We start from the raw sequence: 21,717 nt of genomic DNA, 5'->3' as shown, positions 1-21,717 counted from the left end.
GTATTTAAATCATATGCGTGCATGATTTAAAATCTCAATGTATGTCCGCTCACGAACCCATATGCATGTGACTGGGCACCCACACGCTCAATTTAAAGTTACTACTATCCCTGTGAGCTGCAGGTAGGCCTGGGGCTGGGAGCACAGAGGAGATTTGTAAGCACATAGGATGGGAAATGAGGAGAGCACTACTGGGACTACGGGGCCTGCTCAGAACTGCAAGCGAGAGGGACTGTGCCAACCTGGAGCCAGGGGGAAATAAAAGTGCGGAAGGAGATAGGGGAGCATGAAAAGGTGCAGTGCAAGCTACCACAGAAACACCAAGAAAAACCAGGCCCCGGGAGTTCAGACCTTGAGCTCCAGAAGGGGACTCAAAGAGCGCCCATTACACAGATAGGAGTGGAAGGCAGGGGGCTTGACTCACAGGGAGGGTGGCCAGTTGCAGGTGTGGGGGGCACTATAGGACTGGATCCGACGCTCGGCTCTGCCTCCTGGAGGGAAGGTGTGCTGTTGATGGTTCCCTGCTCTCCCAATCCCCTACATCCTTCCTTTACTCTTCTCCACATGCTCTAGCATCAGTGCAACAAGAAAATCTGAGGTGCAGGTGGCAGTTAGACAATTGAGGTTTTTGTTACCTCGTGATCTATTTCACTCAGTAATTCAGGTTCTAGTGTTAAGTCATGCATCTGGGGCGTGGTAATCCAAAAAAACTATATGCGTTGGGGGGTGAAGAGTGATGTGCATGGAGCTGGAGAGAAACCTTGGGGTGATAGTGTCTAACGACCTGAAGTCGACGAAGCAGTGTGACACCGTGATAGCCAAAGCCAGAAGAATGCTGGGCTGCATAGAGAGAGAAATCTCTAGTAAGAAAAGGGAAGTGATAATCCCCTTGTACAGGTCCTTGGTGAGGCCTCACCTGGAGTACTGTGTTCACTTCTGGAGACCATATCTCCAAAGGAGACAGAGACATGATGGAGGTGGTTCAGAGAAGGGCGACTAAAATGGTGGGCGGTCTCCTTTGAATGACTTATGAGGAGAGGTTGAAGAACCTGAATATGTACACCCTGAAGGAGAGGAGGAGCAGGGGTGATATGATACAGACCTTCAGATACTTGAAAGGTTTTAATGACCCATGGTCATCAACAAACCTTTTCCATTGGAAACAATTTAGTAGAACTAGGGGTCACAATTTGAAACTCCAAAGAGGAAGACTTAGAACCAATGTCAGGAAATATTTCTTCACTGAGAGGGTGGTGGATGCCTGGAATGCCCTTCCGGAGGAAGTGGTGAAGACTAAAACTGTGAAGTATTTCAAAGGGGCATGGGATAAACACTGTGGATCCCTAAAAGGCTAGAGGATGGGAAAAAATAAAAAAGATAAACCGGACAGAGCGGCAGTTATTACCCTTAAGAGAAACATGGGGGTAACCTGCACGGAGCGGCAGTTACTACCTTGGGAAGCTTGCTGGGCAGACTAGATGGACCATTTTGGTCTTTATCTGCCGTCATTACTACGGTATGTTACTATGTTATTAAGTCATTTAGATTACTTGGTGTACTGTATGTGGGATTACCTAAGAAATTAACTCAAGTGCTGGTTCAGAATGCTGACACTCGAGTTTTGACTGGTCTCTCGAGAAGAGAGACCAGTCCTGTCAGGTCCACTTCTGTCAGATCTTCAATGATTACTAGTTAAGTGGAAGGTAAGATTTAGGTTGTTGAACATGTTGTTCAAGCTTCTGGAACATTTATTTAAACATTTTTATATACCGGCATTAGTTGTGGACATCATGCCGGTTTACATCAAAACTGGTAAAGTATGGAAGTTACATTTTAACAGGGAATTAGAAAACTGGGAGGAGGGTAAATAATTAAATAGGATAGACGAGAAATAACAGTAACATTAACATGGTTCCTCGGTGTGAGCGAGGAGAGAGGATAACAACATATGGTTCCTCAGTATGAGGAAGATGGAACAGACGCAATGTGGTCTATTTTTTATTGGAGGAGGTGTGAGTTTTTATTCTGGGTAGGCATGTTTGAACAACCATGTTTTCAATTTCTTTTTGAAGTTGTTCATACATGGTTCAAGGCGTAGGTCAGGCGGCAGTGTGTTCCAGTGAGTGGGACCTGCTATGGAAAGAGCACGGTCACGTGTAGAGGTGAGATGGGCTGCTTTAAGGGAGGGCACAACTAGGGTGCCTTTATTGGTCGTTCTATTTGGACGATTGGACTGTGTGGTTGTGAAGGGTAGGTCTAGCCAGTTGGAGTTGTGGGTGTAAATTGCTTTATGCATTATGGTGAGTGTTTTGTAGATAATACGAGAGGCTATAGGGAGCCAGTGTAGGTCTCTGAGTATAGGGGTGATGTGGTCGTATTTACGAGAGTTTGCAATGAGTCTCGCTGTGGCATGTTGTAACATTTGTAGAGGTTTGATGGAAGAGTAAGGGAGTCCTAGAAGAAGAGCATTACAGTAGTCTAATTTGGATGATATGGTGGCCTGTATGACTGTACGAAAGTCTTGGGTGTGAAGAAGGGGTCTGAGTTTTTTTAAGTACGTTGAGTTTGAAAAAACAGGCTTTGAGAATGGAGTTTATGTAGTTCTTCATGCTTAGTTGGTGGTCAAGGAGAACTCCAAGGTCTCTCACAGCTGGTTGTATTGAGAGGAGGTGGAGTTTTGAGGTACCAGATGGCGGAGGTGCAGGGGCAGCGTGAGGTGAGATGAGTAGAAGTTCCATTTTGTTCGTGTTGAGGGTGAGGTGTAGGTTGGTGAGCAGGGAGTTGATGGCTGTAAGGCATTTCTCCCAATGTTCTAGTGCGTCAGAGATGGAGTTTTGGATGGGGATGATGATCTGAACGTCATCAGCGTAGAGGTAAAACTTGAGATGGAGATCAGAGAGGAGTTGGCAGAGGGGGGTGATGTAAATATTGAAAAGGGTGGATGGGAGAGATGAGCCTTGGGGGACTCCCTGTTGGAGGGGTTGTGGTGTGGATGTGGAGTTCCCGATTTTGACTGAGAACTTTCTGTTTGAGAGGAAGGATTTAAACCAGGAGAGGGCTAGGTCTGAGATGCCAATGAGTTCCAGGCGAGTTATTAGATGGTGGTGGCTGATAGTGTCGAAGGCTGATGAAATGTCGAGGAGGGCAAGGAGGTAGCTATGGCCTTGACCCATGCCTCTGAGGAGGTGGTCGGAAAGGGAGAGCAGAAGGGATTCAGTGTTGAAGTGTTTCCTAAAACCAAATTGTGCTGGGTGGAGGATCTGGTGGTCTTCTAGATAGTTCATGAGTTGGAAGTTAACCACTCTTTCCAAAAGCTTGGCAATGAAGGGGAGGTTGGATATTGGGCGGAAGTTAGCAGGGTCTTTGGGGTTGAGCGAAGGTTTCTTAAGGAGGGGTTTGACCACTGCGTGTTTGAGTGCATCTGGAACAGATCCGTGTGCAATCGAGCAGTTGATAATATCTGCTACGGCTTTAGCTATTGTATTGGGTATGGTTAGAAGTCCTCAACAGTGTGTTTTAAGTTTTATTGACTGGTATATTCCAAAATGGGCCTTAAGATCCGAAGGTGCCCATGTGCTGGCTATCTTGTCCTGCTAACAAGTTCAAATGGGTTCAGACGAGAGCGTGGGTTTTCTCTTCTGTAACTGTGGCAGAGTAGAATAACTGTTAGTAGGGCTTCAGGAGCAGCAAGATATAAAAATGTTTAGAAAGGGATTTAAGACAATGTTTTTTGAACAAGTTTTGTGGATGAATTATATGCATTTGTTTGTGTGTTTAATATTACATTTTACAGATGTATGTCATTTTATGTGATTTTATGAGTGTATACTGTAAACTGCATTGAACAGATACTAGGAAATTGCAGTCTAGAAGATTTTTAAAATAAATAAATAAATAATACATAACTATCTATTATTAACAAACCTGTGGCCAAAGTTACTGGTCTTGAGGCTAATGAGGAGCTGTCAATTGTTTTCACCATGATGGCTACCCCTTTCTGATGGACTGGGATGTTGTGCTATACAGCAAAGGTATGGTCCATAATGTTGTCAGATGCCCAGATTTGATCAGGTTGACAGATGCCCCAGGTTCCTGTACCTCCCGATCCTTTCAGGACAGCTGTTGACCAGACAGAGCTCATAAATTATCTAATATGCGGTTTAAAAAATGCTCCTGAAATATGCACATCCAAACTAAAATCAGTCTAACAGATTTTTTTTCTACTATTCCAATTTCAATATTATCAAATGTAACTGTTATACATGACTGGTCTAGCAGGAAGATAAGAAATATAGTAGCTTGTTTTAAAAATTGCAGCTTTAAGTATTCATTATCATTTCTATCTAAATGACAACTTTCTTTTAACTGATATTTCAGTGCCGATAAGAGAAATAATTAAAAGATAAAAAGAAGTGACTACATAAATCTTCAAGGCAAGACAACTTAAAGGGCTGGAAAAGCAGGCTAGTTCTTAGTATTTTTTTTTTCTAAATAATGTGTAATAGAAGTGATCTAGGAGAAGTATTTCATTTAGTGAGTTGTATGTCAGGTTTTGTTTTCACCGAATTCTAATATTTAATGTGTATTAAATGTATTGATCATGAATGTAATTTTTGGTACTCTGCGTTGAATAGTGTGGAGATAGCGGACAATAAGGTGGAGTAAATAAATAATACATAAATAATATTTTGGGAGGGGGCTCAAATAAAAAGGAAGTTTCACTCCTATACAGAGAGCTGGGAACTCCGATCTTATCTGTGCTGTGCGGATCACTCAGGAACGGAAAGTTTTGCTGAGTCTTTTATTAAATGCACCCGGCTGCGGACCGGCTGCATCAGGCTGCCTTTCTTGATCCGTATTCTGAATTGCTCTGAAGCTTCTCGTCTGAAACCCACGCGCATGAGAAGAAAGTTTACAGCAGTGCGCGGATGCAGCGCTCTCAGCAGTTCCGCGGCAGCTGAAAATGTTGTTCTGTTCATCTCGGAGCGCAGTGAATAAATGAACACTGAACGGCTGCATTTGCACTTACATCCACAGCCCAGCAGGAGGAGGCAGGAGCCTCTCCTCCTTTTTTTTTTTTTTTTTTGGAGGGGGGTGGGCCCGAGGGGAGTATTTGGCCCACCGTTTTGTTTTTGGCAGGGGATGGGGGAGGGGTATAACTGCCGCATTGCTGCCGTGCTATTTTTTTTTTTTTTTTTTAATCTTGCAGCGTTAAGGGAGAGCCAGGCCCCGCTGCTGCTCTTGCACCACTATCTTTGTCCTTGGAGGTGGGAAGAAGCAGGGATCGGGCCGCCTCTGCCACACTACGAGGGTTGATCTTGGGGGGGGGGGGGGGGGTAGGAGGGAGGGGAGATCAAGATGCTGCTGGCACACTACTTCCCCCCCCCCCCTTCTGCTATCCGAATAACCTTAGACTCGTTACTTACTTGGCCCGAGTTACCCAAGTACCTTTCTTACACTAACCAATGTGAAACTGCCCCCAGGAAATGACCCCCCATCCCCCATGCCACCTCTATTTATCCGGCCAGATCTGGCGTGGACAATGAGTTCGCAGAACAAGATCTAGCCAGGGAGTGAGAGGGGAAAATATTAAAATCTCCAAAAGTTACCCGGACAAACCCTGTGAGTATTGACCTATCAGTATCTCAGTTTTTTGTTGCAGTTAGGTTTATAAACTCATCTTAGTCATCAAAAGAGATCTTTTTTTTCTCCCCAGCTAGGGAGTACTCTGCAGGTGTAATTCTGTTTAAAAGGGGAAGTGTGTCGTTTTCACAGCACGACATTACTTCCTGCAGTCTGGGTGCAACTTACAAGTTCCTCTCCCACAGACTGTTAGGTGAATATTAGTAAATTAAAATTACCAGGACAAAATTAAGAAAAAACTAATCTTGTCGTCCAGCTGGGTGAATGAAGCTGCTCAGCTGGATTTGTTTATTTCTGAATTGCCTCCTGTGCAGGTAACTTGAAGCGATGTACAACCAAAACTGTCCACAATAACATTTCATGTTATACATGTAATCAGCTCAATAATATTTATCACTGTACACAGAATTACATAATCCACGTTCTAACAAAACTTTATTTACAGCTATAAATACTCATCTAAGTCTCAACCTCTCACGTAGACACCTCTAAGAGATCAGTATTCCCTTTAGGAGGTTTCCTATTTTTTTTTATAAATTCTATTTTCCCATCACAACCTGTTTTTTTTTTTTCGAGGCGCAAGCAGCTCCGTCAGAATCCTCTCTCTTGTGATGCTCATCCCACTGCTAGGGGGTGGGATGAACCTGGTATCGTTAGAGCAGCTCCCGATGTCACAGAATGGAAATCTGTAGCATCAGCTGAGGCCTCACATTCAATGCAAGACGGATGAAGAACCTGCTTGGCTCTATCAATTATCGTCCAGCCAGACAGGCGCTGTCACCAGGCAAGACAAGAAACCATTTTTCTTTTACTTTTGCCACAATAATTCTCCTCTGAATGGACAGAGAGAGAGAGAAGATGCCTTAGACAGATAAGAATCGATTCGTAACAATAGATCATTCGTTTCACATCATTTTCTTATTAAGACTGTGCAGGAATATTTCTTTCACCAACTGTGTTATTGAATTTTACAGCATAAAAAAAAAAAAAAGATAAAGGCATCTACCGAACAGAGGAACTACTCTTATGCTGCCAGGGCTCGATTCACCCGTGCCCCAGCAAAAAAATATTCACTGTCTCTGGCAAATAAAAATATTCACATCCTATGTTTGGACAAAGCTGGCAAGAGGCCCACGCATCTTAGAGAAGCTGATCAGCCTTCCTTTCTGTGGGGTTTTTAGGTCAACCTCCACTCTCTAGCACCTAATATATTATCAGTCTCACTACACTACAATATGCCTGAGCCCCATCATTCCTTCTCGGACATTGAAAGCCACTCTTCTGACATCACCAACACCGCAATAGGGTAAAGGAAGGGCAGAGACCCTGGCTCACGGCACCGACACCAGCAAACAATGAGGTCAAGAAGCTAAAAATGCTTGACCACGCTTCAGTCACTATTCTGCCTCATTAAAGTACACTCTGAGACACTTACCCGCCCTTGATCCGTAATCAACAACGGGGAAACGTCCGGCAGGTCAAAAGGTATAATGTTAAAAGGCTCCAAAGCCTTGCGCCGCACGTATTAACCGATTTACATCAGCCCGAACGTTTAGGAAAATTAAATAAGGGGCATCGACAGCCACAAATGTAAAGATATAACTGCTTGTTGTGGTAATTGTCTCACTACACTATGAAAACAGGAATCTCTCTCATAAGAAGGAAACCAAGAAAACATGAGAATTTAGGGATAGGCAGAGTTAAGCAACTGCCTCAGGTGCCAAATTCTTCTAGGGTACTGGGAGTGCTGTCACCGCTGATGCATCCCTAAATCCAGGCCCGCTGCCTCTTATGACCCCTCACCTCTGCGTCACGGCACGGGCCCCACAACGGAAGCAGTGGCAGGCGGAGTCAGGAAATTTGGCGCGGGGCCTCCTGCGGTCCTTGCACGCTCACCGGCCCTGTGATGCTCTGCCCCCTCCCCCTTTGCACGGGTGGGAGGATAGGGTGGGTCACTGCGGGCCGCTGAAGTGCACGAGGGTTGTAGGAGGCTCCGCGCCGAATTTCCCGACTCTGCCTGCTGCTATTCCTGTTGGGGGGCCCGCACCATGACATAGGGGAGATCATTTCAGCAGGGGGGGGGGCAGGGGAGGAATTATCCCCTACCCCCACGGGGGAGGGGGGAGTGGGCGTTGGGCAGCAGACATGGACAAACTCCTCCCCCTCGTTGCCTACCGGCATTGGCAACTTAAATCTGGCCCTGATTACATGCACAAAAACGTTTACTATGTGTCAGGGGCCAGTGAGCATAAAAGTACAAGCGTAACCCGGTTTCATGAGTAGTTTTACATGCACTGAGGAGAGGCGTTTCTTGAGGGAGAGCAGAGTTGGAATGAAACTGCGACTTACCTGAGTTCTCTTTGATTTTAGAAAGATATGCATGTAAGTTATGCTGCACAACTTGTGCCCTGCTTGAAGCAGTGTATAACTTTATGCAATGCAATTTGTACGTTTTACTGGGTCAATTGCATGCATACTAAGGGCCTGATTTTAAAACACATTTACATGCTTAAAATTGGATTTTACATGTGCAAATGCACTTTGCGCAGGTAAGTGGTTTTTGAAAATTGCTACAATAGTATTTACATTTACACGTGTAAAACCTTTTGAAAATTACCCCTATACATGCAGACTTTACCGCTATGTGGCCTGATATAAAAGTACACTCCCTATACACAATTCCTAACCACATCAATCACAGATGATAAAAGAATTAAACACTTTTCAGGAATTACCTGGATGCAGTTCAATTATAAGGCCTACATTCCACTATGTTTCCTGCTGTACAAGGGAAGTGGAAAGAGATTTTGATGCTGATAACAAGATCCCAATTCAAGGTGAAAAACAGAAGTTTGTGGAGACCCGAACATCTAATTAATAGGTTGCTGCTTGAAATAGCCAAGACCTTAGTCAATCCTCAGGCCCTAGGGACCAGAATGCAAAAGCTTCAAACGTTACTAGCAAAAGACCAAGTATAAAAAGGCCAGGAAGCTCCATAAGGCCCAACTGTCATTCCAATGAAATGAAAATCTTGGTCTATGAAGTGGTCCACATGTCCCACAGCTCCATGTGGAGCACTCTAGGATCACTGACAATGCTATCGAACAGCAGATATAGAGGCATGATCTGACTACTGTTAAAAGCACTGAAGTATTACCTAGGAAGGTGAAGGAACTCATATACAACAAGAGAGATGTGAGATCACAGGTGAACTAAAAGATCACCAGGATTAGGCACCATGCCAGGCAGGCCTGGAGCTACTGGGTGTACAAACCATGCAATTGGGGAGACTGCAGTGGCAGAAGAGAGATAGAGGCTCGGCACATCGCCACCAGCAGACCCCAATCTGCCAGTGGCAAAAAAGTGAAGATGACCCCTCACCCAAGGAGCTACCAACAGAGCCCAAACCACACGTAGCTGAAGGGCGAAAAGGCCCCTGCCAGCAGACAAAGAATGGAAGTAGCCCAGAGGTGGCTGAAAAATTGAAGAGGCTCCTGAGGCCTTCAGCAGCTGAAGTGAAAAAAAAGGGCACTGGTGGAAACCAGGGCCATTACTGTTGGGGGGGAGGGGTCAATTGCCCCTGGCTTCACACATGCAGTGTCAGCTGCAAGTTGGCAGCAGTGCTGTCATCAATACACCCCTTGCTGGCAGGAAGGAAGGGGTGGCGCCATTACTGGGTATCTTCCCACACGGTGCAGAGGAAAGGGAGGAGTGATCAACCATGCAGAAGTAGAAACAACTGTCCCCATGAACAAGGTGCCTGGGAAGGGTTAGATATAGTGAATTTGTTTTAGAACGGTGGAATCAAGGTAAGGACGAACAGTCAGCAGACTCCCCTGAAGAGGCTGTGCAGTGTTGGAGTATGACACTCGGTAAGATTTACAATGAGGCTGCGCCTGAAAAAATGTGTAAAAAGAAATATTAGATGCACTATGCCCCTTGGTTTTATAAGGATTTTATTGAACCGAGGAAGCAATTTTGTAGGTTAGAGAGAAAATGGAGAAAATTTAAAATACCAAATGATAAAGTTCTCTCTGAGTCAATTTTGGCAAATTATAGGGTTTCTGTGGATGGTGCTGATGATTAAGAATTCTCTTAATAGGCCATTAGAATTATTCTCTCTCATAAAGGGGACAATGAAACAGCCAGAAAATGCTAGTTATCAAGGTCCTGAGTGCAATGCTTTAGCAACATTTTTTTCAAGTCAAAATACAGAAGTTGGTAGTGCAGCTAACCATAGGGGCTGTTACTCGGGAGGTAGCAGGAGGCTGCTAAATGGGAGACTTAACTGGTTAACATCCACAGGGTTACGTGATATGGAATCCTAGATTCGCTTACATCTCTGTCCATTTCTGATAATAAAGAACAAGACGGCAGCCTTCGAGAATAATTTAATCGAAGTTCTTAATTTATCTTTACTTATTTAAAAGTGGGGTGCATAAATGGTTTGAGCCCTTTTTGGTGAAGAGGATATGCCGGGGGGTGATTGCTCAGACTGGTATATCTGTGATAGAGGGGGTTCCTCGAGGACCATTGTTATCCGCTGCCCTCTTTGATGTGTTTAGTGGTCCTTTGGCCAAATTGCTAACTGATTTGGGAGTTATTTATAAGATCTATGCGGATGACGTGCACATTTTTCCCTATAGCTAGCCCAGGAGAGGTGCCCTTGGACAGATTTCACTTTTGCTTTAAACAAATTCAAAATTGGTTAAATATGAAAGGCTTATTTCTCAATAGCGAAAAGACTTCTGTATTTTGGGCTGGAAAGGTTCCATTGGGCGTGCCTGTCACAGAGAGCGCGTAACCGGGGGGCGACCATAGGCACCAAACTACTGCTGAAAGAGCAGGTTGCCAAAGCAGCCGGGCTTGCTTTTTATAAACTAAAGACAGTCAGGCCTTGTAGGAAATGGTTATCCAGAGATGATTGGAAGCGTGTAGTGCAGGCTGTAGTGTTACGCCAGTTAGATTATGTATTTATATAGGCCTTCCTGCTTATTTAATGAAAGCATTGTAGCTGGCTCAAAAAACGCTGCAGTTAGGACTATATTCGATTTACTTTGGAGAGAAAGTTTGTTGCCTTACATGAACAACTTTCACTGGTTGCCTATCCAGCAACGGATGCAGTTTAAATCGTTTAAGTTGGTTTGTAAAGCCATTCATATGGAGTCACATTCCTTAGCTGGGAAATGACATTGCTCACTGCGCTTGACCGCGTAAATGTCTTTACATGTACCATCGATACGTGATTATTGTCTTCAGTCAACTAGAATCAGAGCTTTCTCTATTATGGGTCTATGCACTGGAATGATTTAGCATTAGAAATACAGCAGATACAAGATTACTGGTATTTAGTATTTCGCAATCAGGTTAAAGCAGTTTTATTTGAAACAGCGTTTGCAGGTAGGCCGCGTTAAGTTAGGGTGCAATGTTAAAAATATTCTGGTCGTGTGCTTTTAAATTACGTTTCATGTTTATTGTGCATGTTTTTAGTGTATTTTAATGTATGGTATATGTATTTTAGTATTTTAAGCAGTGTTTGCAGTATTATTGCTTTATGTATTTTGGTTTGATCCGCACTGAACAATAAGGATTTATGGAATACAAAATGTGTAATAAATAATATATAAAAAATGAATAAAAAGAAGGAGTGCTTGCTGGAGTCTTGGAGCCCGGAAGGAGTGGAGAGAGTGCTTGATGGGATCTTGGAGCCCAGAAGGAGTGGAGGGAGTGCTTGATGGGATCTTGGAGCTCGGAAGGAGTGGAGGGAGTGCTTGATGGGATCTTGGAACCCGGAAGGAGTGGAGAGAGTGCTTGATGGGATCTTGGAGCCCGGAAGGAGTGGAGAGAGTGCTTGATGGGATCTTGGAGCCCAGAAGGAGTGGAGGGAGTGCTTGATGGGATCTTGGAGCTCGGAAGGAGTGGAGGGAGTGCTTGATGGGATCTTGGAACCCGGAAGGAGTGGAGGGAGTGCTTGATGGGATCTTGGTTGGAAAGGAAAGGGAAAGGGCTTCCTGGAGACTTTTGGTGGGGAGGGGATCTTGGAGGAGGGGAAAGGGCTTGAGAAGGTTTTGGGGGGAACAGGAGCGTGCAATCTTAGTTTTGAAAAGTGAGAAGCCCTCCTGACCTTCAATCATGGGTGGGGAATCCCGCAGAAGCTGACTCGACCAGAGCCCTACACCCTTCTTAAGGTACGTAAGTCAATATCAATCACGTTTAAACAGATAATTCCTTGTTAGAAATAAAGAAATGGTTATGCCATAACTGTCTGTCGTTTAACACTTCAAAAACTGAATCATTCTACTGGATAGATGATCAGATGTGCCTAATTTGCCATATTTTCAGTTTGATGGACATAAAAATTCAGCTTCTTTATATGTATGTGACCTTGGGATGTCGCTGGATGTTTCAAAGAAGGTACACATTTGGAATTTAATAAAACTGGGTTATTACAGACTACAAATGTTGCGGCATTTGAGACCTTTGTTGGATCCAAGTGATTTTAGAACAGTACTTCAGACCTTAATTTTTTTCAGGAATTGACTACTGCAGTTCTTTAATGACTAGCCTGCCAGCATCACACTTGTCCCGTGGATGGGTCGGCCAGACTTCACTGGGGAGTTCAGGATGAACCTGAGCCCAAACCAGTTTTTCTTCTTGGTTGACGGCTCCGAAAGGACTGAGACCTTCCTGAAGGTCGAGATGACCGCAATGGCTAGTTTCTGTGGGGCCGAAAACGCTGGGATCCCTTGGTCAGACCCTTCATAGGCAAGGGGGCGCTGCAACCTCTTTTTCTTAACTTCCGGTAGCCGGGGCACTGGCGATTCACCCCATCTGCTGGCCAGCTTTTCCAATTCGCTTCTTAGATCCTTACAATGTTTGCAAAACTCAGCTGCCAGAATTTTAACAGGGCATTTCCATTATGATCATATAACTCCTGCTCTGGCATGACTTCACTGGTTACCATTCTGAATTCAATAGAAGTGTAGTGGGCGCCCCAATTTGGCTGCACTCGGGGCGCTACATTGACGGGGGTTCATCCGGTGGGGGGGGGGGGGGGGGGAAAGCTTGACTTCCTGGGCCCCTGACGTATGCATGATCCATGGTCACTAACCGGCCTTCTGATCTCCCTGCTCTTTGGAACTGGGGTCAAGGATGATGCTGGAGAGGCCAAAAGATACAGTATAATGAAAAGCAAAAACAAAAGACCACTGCAACTCTCTCTCTCTCTCCTTCCTTACTGATAAAACAAGTCTTTGAGTCTACTTGGTGTTCAAAACAAAATTTTACTTCTGTTTGTAAATTAAAATCCAAGCCAAGATGGTGAATGTCAAAAATAACATGAGAAAAATAAGTCTCGGAAATGCCATGGTCCCTGTACCCATTCCTCTCTTCCTTGTACATCTTTGCTCCCTTGCACCATCATCCATTTCAAGAAATCCTTCCCCTCTTAGGAAAGGATATCCCCGTTATAACGCCATCGTCTAACACCGGGAAATTCCCCTAAATCCAAAAGAGTCTCAATGTCAAAATACCACTCCAGCCACTCCTTCTAGAATGTACAAACCTTAGATCTCTTCACCATCTTTATTCCTTCACCAGCAGCAAGGAAAACTCCACATCCAGTCCGTCAGATACCAGGGGGAATTTGTTCTGCAGGAGCTGGTGCCAAATATCAAGAAATCTCTAAACTCCAAAGCTGCTCCCAAGCAGACACCCTCTCTCCTCCTGGTCAGTCCACCCGAGGGATGGCAAAGACCCAGACCACATGCTTGGGGGAATGTTTATAGTCCCCGTGACCCTTCCCACAAAAGGTGGGGGATAAGTGCAAAGGAGGATCCCCCAAAATTGCCTACCCCCCTATTATGCTAGAAAAATAGAGCAACAGCTTAGTGATGGGCCAATCCGGGTCACGTAAAGTATTAAAGTTACTCCACAACATCATTAACAATGCAGAGGCTTTACAGCCTCGAGCTGCCTTGCAGGAATCTACACCACAGTGTGCTCTGCGGTCAGCAAATAAGGGACTCTTGGAAGTCCCTACAGCCCCTCAAGCTCATTTTGGAAGGTCAGAGAGCAAGCGGTCTCTGCGGCCAGACCTTGAATTCCGAACGCTATGCCAAAGCAGCTGAGAGTTGTGACAGAGATGAAAATTAATTAAAAAACAACTTTGGAAAATCTGGCTTTTTTTGACAGGCCTTGAATCAGAGCAGAAAAATTAGTATGCAACAAATTTCTGGGCTTAGCCTATATTGCCGACTGTGAGTACGTGATTTAGGACTCTTAAGACGATAATAAACAGAAAGATGGCCTTTTCCGTTATCTTCGTAGAGTAAATTCTGTTCAGGCTGATTTACTGTAGCTGAAGTAATGTGCGCATCTCACATTACGAATGTTTTAAACCTTATCATTGGAATGTGCAGCAAACAAGATTTTAAATAAAATAAAAAAAATAAATATCATTAAAATATACAACACTAAAAGCCTGTTGTTTCCCTTGCTACAGCTTTGTGCAGTCAGTCATGGAAAGCTGGAAGGATTGGTTAAAAAACAAACAACACAATCTAAACTAAACTAGGTGGTAAGGTTCACCTGGCCAAGATGTCTCATCAATAACCTTATCTGGAAAGGAGGTGGCAAGGTTTTTGTTTATTTTTGTTTACATAAAAGCGAAAGTACCATAAAGCTGTGAAAGCCATAATTTACAACGCTGGAAGCTGACTAATAAAACTCAAATCTATTCATCATCCGCCATTACAGGAAAGAGAGCCCAAGGCACGGCCATTCACAGGTGCAGTTTTTCTAAAGGGAAAAGAAGGCTCTTCCTCGTGATGAAGCAGACAGCGAAAATTCAAAGACCTACAGGAAGCTGAAAGGGGCCGTAAGGTGAACGCTCCCGCCGTGGCAGGGAAGCTGGGCCGAGGCCAGCAGCTGACGACACACCCAGGGCCCATTTTCTTCACATCCTCCTGGCCCGAGCTGGATGTGAACTTGTGACCTTAGAGGCAAGAGGGGCTTGGGAAGGAACTGGGTCCCCTCGCCTGGGCAGTCCCTGGCACTGAACAGGAGCAGCATTTAAAAAAAAAAGCCGTTCACCCAGGTAAATTGTCCATCCAAAAAAAACCGCCCTCTCTTAATGCAGCTAAAAGTCAAGGGCACCTTGAAAGGACTCATTCACCTGGGGGACGGAAACATGGGGAAAGCAAACAACATGCACAGATTGCATTTCCAAGTCTGCGCTTCCATGGGAGAAAAAGTCCGCCGACGCCTCGCGCGCCCAGCCCGCGTGCACTTATTCGCACCGAAACCTCGCGCGGGCTCTGCGGGCGCAAAAGCCCGTTCAGCCTTTTTCGCTCAACCGGAAAGGCTGCGCAACCGGACGATACCCCGCCAAGGGAAGCGACGGACCACGGATGCTGCGTTCAAGTTCAACAAGCTTGCCGGGGGGGGGGCCGCCCGTGCGAGGAATTAAATCCTTCTGCCAGCACGCTCTTTTCTCTTTACAGAAACGGGGGCCGCCCATTAATACCCACCCACACGCCGCGGCTCCGTGCTGTAGCCGGGAAGGAGAGGCGGGCGTGAAGGCACAACACGTGCTCAGAACGCAGCTCCTGCAGAGGACAGAGCCCGGGCGCTGGTGGTGCGGATCTGAGCATCAGGCCGCGGTGGATTCTCCATGGCACCCGTCATCAGGTCTGATGGCAGACTGGTCTCATTTAGGATAGAAGCGTTATGATTATTACTACTATCTCTGTTATTATATACTCCTCAGAGAAATGGGGGAGGAGGGGGATACACTGAACAAGCAGAGGGAATTGTAAGCAGTGGGAGCCAGAACTAAGGCTGAAGGGGAATTAGGGTGCACGGTGCTGCAAAGGGCGGGGGTGTGACCTCGCGGATGCAGTAAAACAGGGCTCAAATCCCATAGAAGCACCTCGGGCAAATCATTTTCTCTCTCATTGCCCCAGGTAGCTCTTTGGGGCAGGACTTTTATCTGGCACCTGGAGCTAAAATTGGAAAGGCAATCTAAAAATACAAAACATTACGAGAAAATAAGCGGAAGGATTAGTTTTTCAGATTTTTATCTACAGTTATTTTTTTATGTTTCTTTGATGATGTTATTCTGCCTGGCAGGAGAATTCAGCTTACATTTCCAAAGTTAAGCTCTGTTTTTTGCTGGTAAATGCAGCCACAGCAATTTTTGAGAAGCCCTAAAAGTGTTCAGAAAAGCAGAGAATTCTACTTTTCTGTACTTCCTCCAACTTAATATTGTGGCGATATTAAGTCGGAGGAACTTAAAAAGAAGAACTGTCAAAAAAAATATTAAAAAAATAAAAAGGTGCTGGGCACAGGTTAGGAAAACTGAATGTCCGCTTTCCTAACCCGCTGACAGCCACCTCTCCTGGGCATCTGCTGCTGAGGAGGCGCTAGGGGTGCACAATTTCCCCTAGCACCTCCTTTTTACCGAGGCAGCCCATTTGCATATTGCATCGGGCTCTCCAAAGAGGTCAATCAGCATGTGTGAGGAGAGTGGGCTCTTAATCATGAGCAGCTGTTTTCCACGTACCGATATTTCATTGGCCTGAGAGGCAGGCACTCACACAAAGGCAATCACACATACACCCCCACCCACACACACACACACCACACACACACACACACACACACCAGTCACACCCTCAGGACCAGTTTCTCTCTCACACACCAATCATTTCCCCGACCAGTCTCTCTCTCTCACACAGACATACACACAAACACACACATACCAGTCATCTCCCTTATCAGTCTCTTTCACACATACACACGTCACCTCCCTGACCAGTCTCTCTCAATTACACAATGCTCTCTTCTTTCTTACTTACACACAGGCTTTCAAATACACACATGTTCTCTCTATCTCACATACAGGCTCAATCACACACATACCCCCCTCTCTCTTACAGCCAGCCAGAAACATGCTCCAGCTCTCTCTCACAGTCACACACAGAAGCACCCTCCCTGTCTCCCATACACACCACACACAAGTACCTCCATGTCTCACATACACATCACATACATACAAACATCCTCCCTGTCTCACATACACACCACACACACACAGAAGCACCCTCCCTGTCTCACATACACACTACACACACACAGAAGCTCCCTCCCTGTCTCTCATACACACCACACACAAGCACCCTCCCTCTCTCACATACACATCACATACATACAAACACAAGTACCCTCTCTATCTCACATACACACCACACACACACAGAAGCTCCCTACCTGTCTCATATACACACCACACACATTCACACAAGCACCCTCCGTCTCACATACACTCCACGTGCACATACCCACCACGCACACAAGCACCCTCCCTGTCTCACATACACACCGGCCTCCAGGTGAACAGCTCGTGTTCAGCCTCGCCAGCCTGGATTTGGGTGGCAGTGGCCAGCAGCTCCGATCTTCGGCCCTGCTGGCCTGGTCTCCGGCGGCAGTCAGCAGCGCCAGTCTTCATTTCTTTGGCCCCGCTGGCCTGGTCTCCGCCGGCGGCCAGCAGCGCCAATCTTCGGGTGTTCAGCTCCACTGGCTGCGGATAGCACACAGCAGACCTGTCAGTGCGTAGTGACACACTGGTGCATGGCGACACACCGGTTGAGAATCGCTGCTCTAGGCCATTGCTTATAACACAAAGATGTCAAAAGAAGCAGAGGACAGACACAAATCCTGACTTACAAAATACAGTTAAAAGGGCAACCCTGTGCTTCAAATGTAAGGCAGCTGAAAGTAACTTCCTGGCTCAGTGACTTTTGTAACAATACAAATCTAAAGGGGAGCTTCTTTACTGCTGCGGGGAATATCCAATTTGTGGCAAAAGCAGCAGCGCAGTCAGGGATCATCACACGGCCCCCTCTATTTTTCTACGGTGACCTCACTGCTTTACTGCTGTTAAGACGAAACGCATGCTCCCAGCAACGGAGAGCAGTCTTCAAGGTAAAGCCAGCTCACAACTGGCTGGAATCTCATGTAAGGAAGGCTTTGCTCCTCACCAGATGTTTTTGCTTTCTTTCCAGCTCCTCCCCAGTTGTCTGGCTGCTCCCCCATATTTTGGGATTGGCTGAGCTCCCCTTCGTAAGCTGGGTAGAGCACGAGGGAGTTGCGGTGGGAGGACGTTTTTATTGGAAGTGGAAGTCGCTGTCCCCGTGTGGATCCCAAAAGCCCTCCCCCCACCCCCCCGCTCTGTGCCAGTGGAGTAGCATCAGGGGAATTCGGAGGACTTTGACTTTCGAGAGCTGGTTTGCATTTTTGCCCTGCTCCTAGTTCAGGAGGAAACCCCCCCCCCGCCTGAGGGGACAGAATTGGGTGCTTTCTGCCCTGCCGCCAGACCAGGTGGGGGTCTGCAATGGCCTGGGGGGGGGGGTACTTTGCCCTGCATCCAGCAGAAGTGGACACTGTGGTGATGGATAAGGAGAAGGAGGCCTTAGTTTTGTTTTTTTTTGAAGATTCTTTGTCATCTTGTTTTGAAAGGGGACGGGGGGTGTTCGTTTCTGCCACCACCAACTCCCTGCCTTTCTTTTGGACAGAAGTTTGTTTCTTTTCCCCATCACTGGGGAGAGACTTGAACCTTGGGTCACCAGAATTCAGGGGCTGACCTGGACAGAGGCTGCAGTGCTTGGAGCTGCCATCCTGCTGCTTTTCTTTGCGACGATTTTTGCCGTTTCTGCTGGGACTGTATTTTTAAGTCACGCCAACACTATTTTCGTTGAACAAACACTCCAAGCCCTCTGCCTGCCCTTTTACACCTCAAGAACCGGCCTGCTGAAGTGCAAGATCTGCCTACATGAGTAGATACCAGACAGAGAGAGAGACTGGCTGGTTGTGACTGCACCAGGTACCTACCCCCAGGAGCTTAGGGCTCTCGAGGCTTGACCTCCTCCCCACTGACTGAGCCCCGGTCCCCTCGGTGGCTTACTGTAGTGTTTTGGATGGTGGGAGAGGAAACAGACATCCGGGAGACAGTTGCCCCAGGGACTTGTGCTCTGACCCCCCCCCCCTGTATTAAGGGACCTCAAAACCGAGAGGGGGGGGTACACTTCGAATTCCGCATTTAGTCGTGGAGCTGGTTTTGAATACTTAGTGACTGACTATCAAGCACGGCTGTCCCCTTTAAATGAAAGCAAAATCTGAATGTGATTCTTTGAGAGAGGGTTTAATGCTCGGCAAATGGCAGGACACAGCAGCAGGAGTGGCTGGGGGGGGTTCACAGGCCATGACATGAGGGAGGAGTGGAGGCCTGTGGGAGGACATTGGTATTATTTTGAAGCCTGTAGAAGCGCCTGGGTATTCCCGAGAGACGGGAGAAGGGAGAAAAGCAAGTTTGCTTACCGTAAACGGTGTTTCCGTAGATAGCAGGATGAATTAGCCATGCTGTATGGGAACTGTCAATCAGGGCCCAGGAGGCGGAGCTTTTTAGTAGAGTTAAGATCTTTTTGATCCTCTGCGGCTGCGCGTGGGTTCCCGCGCAGCATCAACTGCTCTCCTCAGTCTGTAATTAAGCTTGAGCGTAGCGGGAAAAAACCCCATGACTGACAGGGAGGTGGGCGGGTCAGCATGGCTAATTCATCCTGCTATCTACGGAAACACCGTTTACGGTAAGCAAACTTGCTTTTTCCCGTCGATAGCAGGGCTGAATTAGCCATGCTGTATGGGAGTCCAAAGCTCCCGTATACATTGTCAAATGGTTTGTAAGTAGTGTAAAAGCGTGTCAGTCGTGGCCATTACTTAGACATGGTGTGTAGAATCGAGTGCCCTAGTATGGCATCTCCCGCCGACAGCTTATCTATGCAATAGTGTGATGTGAAGGTATGCAGTGAGGACCACGTGGCTGCTTTACAGATATCCGTTGGTGGAACGTTCTGAAGATGAGCCAACGATGTGGCCATTGCTCTCACTTGATGGGCGTTCTGCGTTGAAGAAAGTTGCCTCCCCTTTTCTGCATAGCAGTATCTGATGCATTGCGCAATCCAGCTCGAGATGGTGCGTTTCGCTACTGGCAGGCCAGGAGCGTTAGGGTTAAATGAGAGGAACAGTTGCGAAGATCTATTGAGGGAGTGTGTCCTTCTTTTATAGTATGCTAAAGCCCTTTTGCAATCTAGGGTGTGCAGTAATCGTTCTCTCTCATTCGAATGAGGTTTTGGAAAGAAAATCGGTAAGTTAATGGATTGATTGAGGTGGAAGGCAGACACTACCTTTGGAAGGAATGAAGGATGAGTTCGTAGAACGACCTTATCATGATGAAACTGTAGATACGGTTCGTAGTGCACAAGCGCTTGTAGTTCACTCACCCTACGGGCAGATGTTATCGCCACTAGAAAAACTGTCTTCCACGTTAGGTACTTTATGTGTGCGGATTCCATGGGTTCGAATGGAAATAGCATCAGCTGTTCCAGTAGTAAGTTTAAATTCCATGGAAACAGTGGCTTAGACACTGGTGGTCGTAAATGTAGGAGACTCCTGAAGAATCGAGATAGAAGCGGATGTTCTGCCACGGAGTGATTATCTAGAGGCCTATGATACGCTGCAATAGCGCTAAGATGGACCCGGATCGAGGAGGTGGCCAGTCCCGACTCATAGAGCGAGTGTAAATAGTCTAGTAAGGCAGTGGGGGAGCAGTCGATTGGCGAAATGTTGCGCACCCCACACCAGGTAGAGTAGCGCTTCCATTTGAAGGAGTAACTTCTTCTGGTGGATGGTTTCCTGGACTCGAGAAGAATAGTTTGTACCGTGTGGGAAACCCCTTGTTCTGTTAATAGTGCCCGCTCAATCTCCACGCAGTCAGATGGAGGGATGAGAGAAGCGGGTGGATGAGAAGGCCGTCGTCTTGCAAGAGAAGGTCCGGACGGTCCGGGAAGCGGATCGGCTGTTCTACCGACAGACGTAGGAGGTAACTGTACCACGGTTGACGCGGCCAGGCTGGAGCTATAAGAATGAGCTGACTGCCGTCTGCGATGCATTTTTGTAATGTTTTTGTGATTAATGGAATCGGCGGAAAGGCGTACAGGAGCGTTGTGTTCCAGGGAATCAGGAAGGCGTCTTGCGCCACTCTGTGTTGACTGGGTCGGATGGAACAAAATTGAGGAAGTTGAGTGTTGGCTTCCGTGGCAAACAGATCTATCGTCGGTGTTCCCCAACTGGTGAAAATGTCCTGTAGGACCTCGGGATTGAGTTTCCACTCGTGTGGGTGAAATATTCGACTCAGTCTGTCCGCTCTTGTGTTTGCAATTCCCGGCAGGTAAGAGGCCTGCAGGTGAATGGAGTGTTTGTGGGCGTGAGCAAAAAGCTGCAGCGCCTCCTTGCAGAGGGACCAGGAACCTGACCCGCCTTGTTTGTTGATATAGAACATGGCTACTTGATTGTCCGTGTATATCATGACCCTCCGGCCCCGGAGGTAAGTCTGAAAGGTGAGTAGGGCGTTTCGAATTGCTCTGAGCTCCAACAGATTGATTTGTAGCTGTTGTTCGTCGTGCGACCAGAGGCCTTGTGTCTCTAGGGAGTCTAGGTGAGCTCCCCAGCCCCTCCGTGAGGCATCCGTCGTAAGGACTGCATTGTGTGGTGGCGGGTTGAATGGCGCCCCCTTGGTCATAACTGGCGCTTTGAGCCACCATGCAATGTCCTGTCTCATCTGGGCAGTTATAACTACCCGTGTGTGTAACGGTTGAGTGTGTTGAGTCCACTGACGTTTCAGGCCCCACTGTAGGCGTCGCATGTGGAGTCTCGTGTTGGGGACTGTGAAATTCGCCGCCGCCAAATGACCCAGCAAACGGAGCACCGTTCGAGCCGTAGACGTTTGCATGCTCTGTAGTGCTAAGAGCAGGGAGTAGATGATTAGTCTCCTGTCCTCCGGAAGGAATGCCCGGGCCTGACTCGTGTCGAGACGTGCCCCAATGAACTGCAGAATCTGTGCGGGTTGTAACTTGGATTTTGGGTAATTGATGATCAAACCCAAGTGTTGCAGACAGGTTATTGCCGTGTTGAGGTGCGATTCCAGAAGCATCGGATCCGATGCTACTAATAGCCAGTCGT

General features: G+C 46.7%; 1 protein-coding gene across 5 annotated transcripts in view; it reads right to left on the bottom strand.

The window, feature by feature from the left end:
• Nucleotides 1-21,717, bottom strand: part of PHACTR2 (phosphatase and actin regulator 2) — a 323,702-nt gene that overhangs the window by 162,658 nt on the left and 139,327 nt on the right. For 3 of the 5 annotated variants that reach the window (XM_029596522.1, XM_029596519.1, XM_029596523.1), the window contains exon 2: nucleotides 3,925-4,119. The exons of the other annotated variants lie outside the window; for them this stretch is intronic. In XM_029596522.1, coding sequence (XP_029452382.1) covers nucleotides 3,925-3,982 — 58 coding nt within the window. In that variant the 5' untranslated portion in view covers nucleotides 3,983-4,119. The remainder of the gene's footprint in view (nucleotides 1-3,924; nucleotides 4,120-21,717) is intronic. 5 annotated transcript variants of the gene reach the window in all.

Source organism: Rhinatrema bivittatum, chromosome 3 (genome assembly GCF_901001135.1).
Source record: "Rhinatrema bivittatum chromosome 3, aRhiBiv1.1, whole genome shotgun sequence".
NCBI lineage: Eukaryota > Metazoa > Chordata > Amphibia > Gymnophiona > Rhinatrematidae > Rhinatrema > Rhinatrema bivittatum.
The sequence above is the reverse complement of the archived record's forward strand: the minus strand, read 5'-3'. Positions and strand labels throughout refer to the sequence as shown.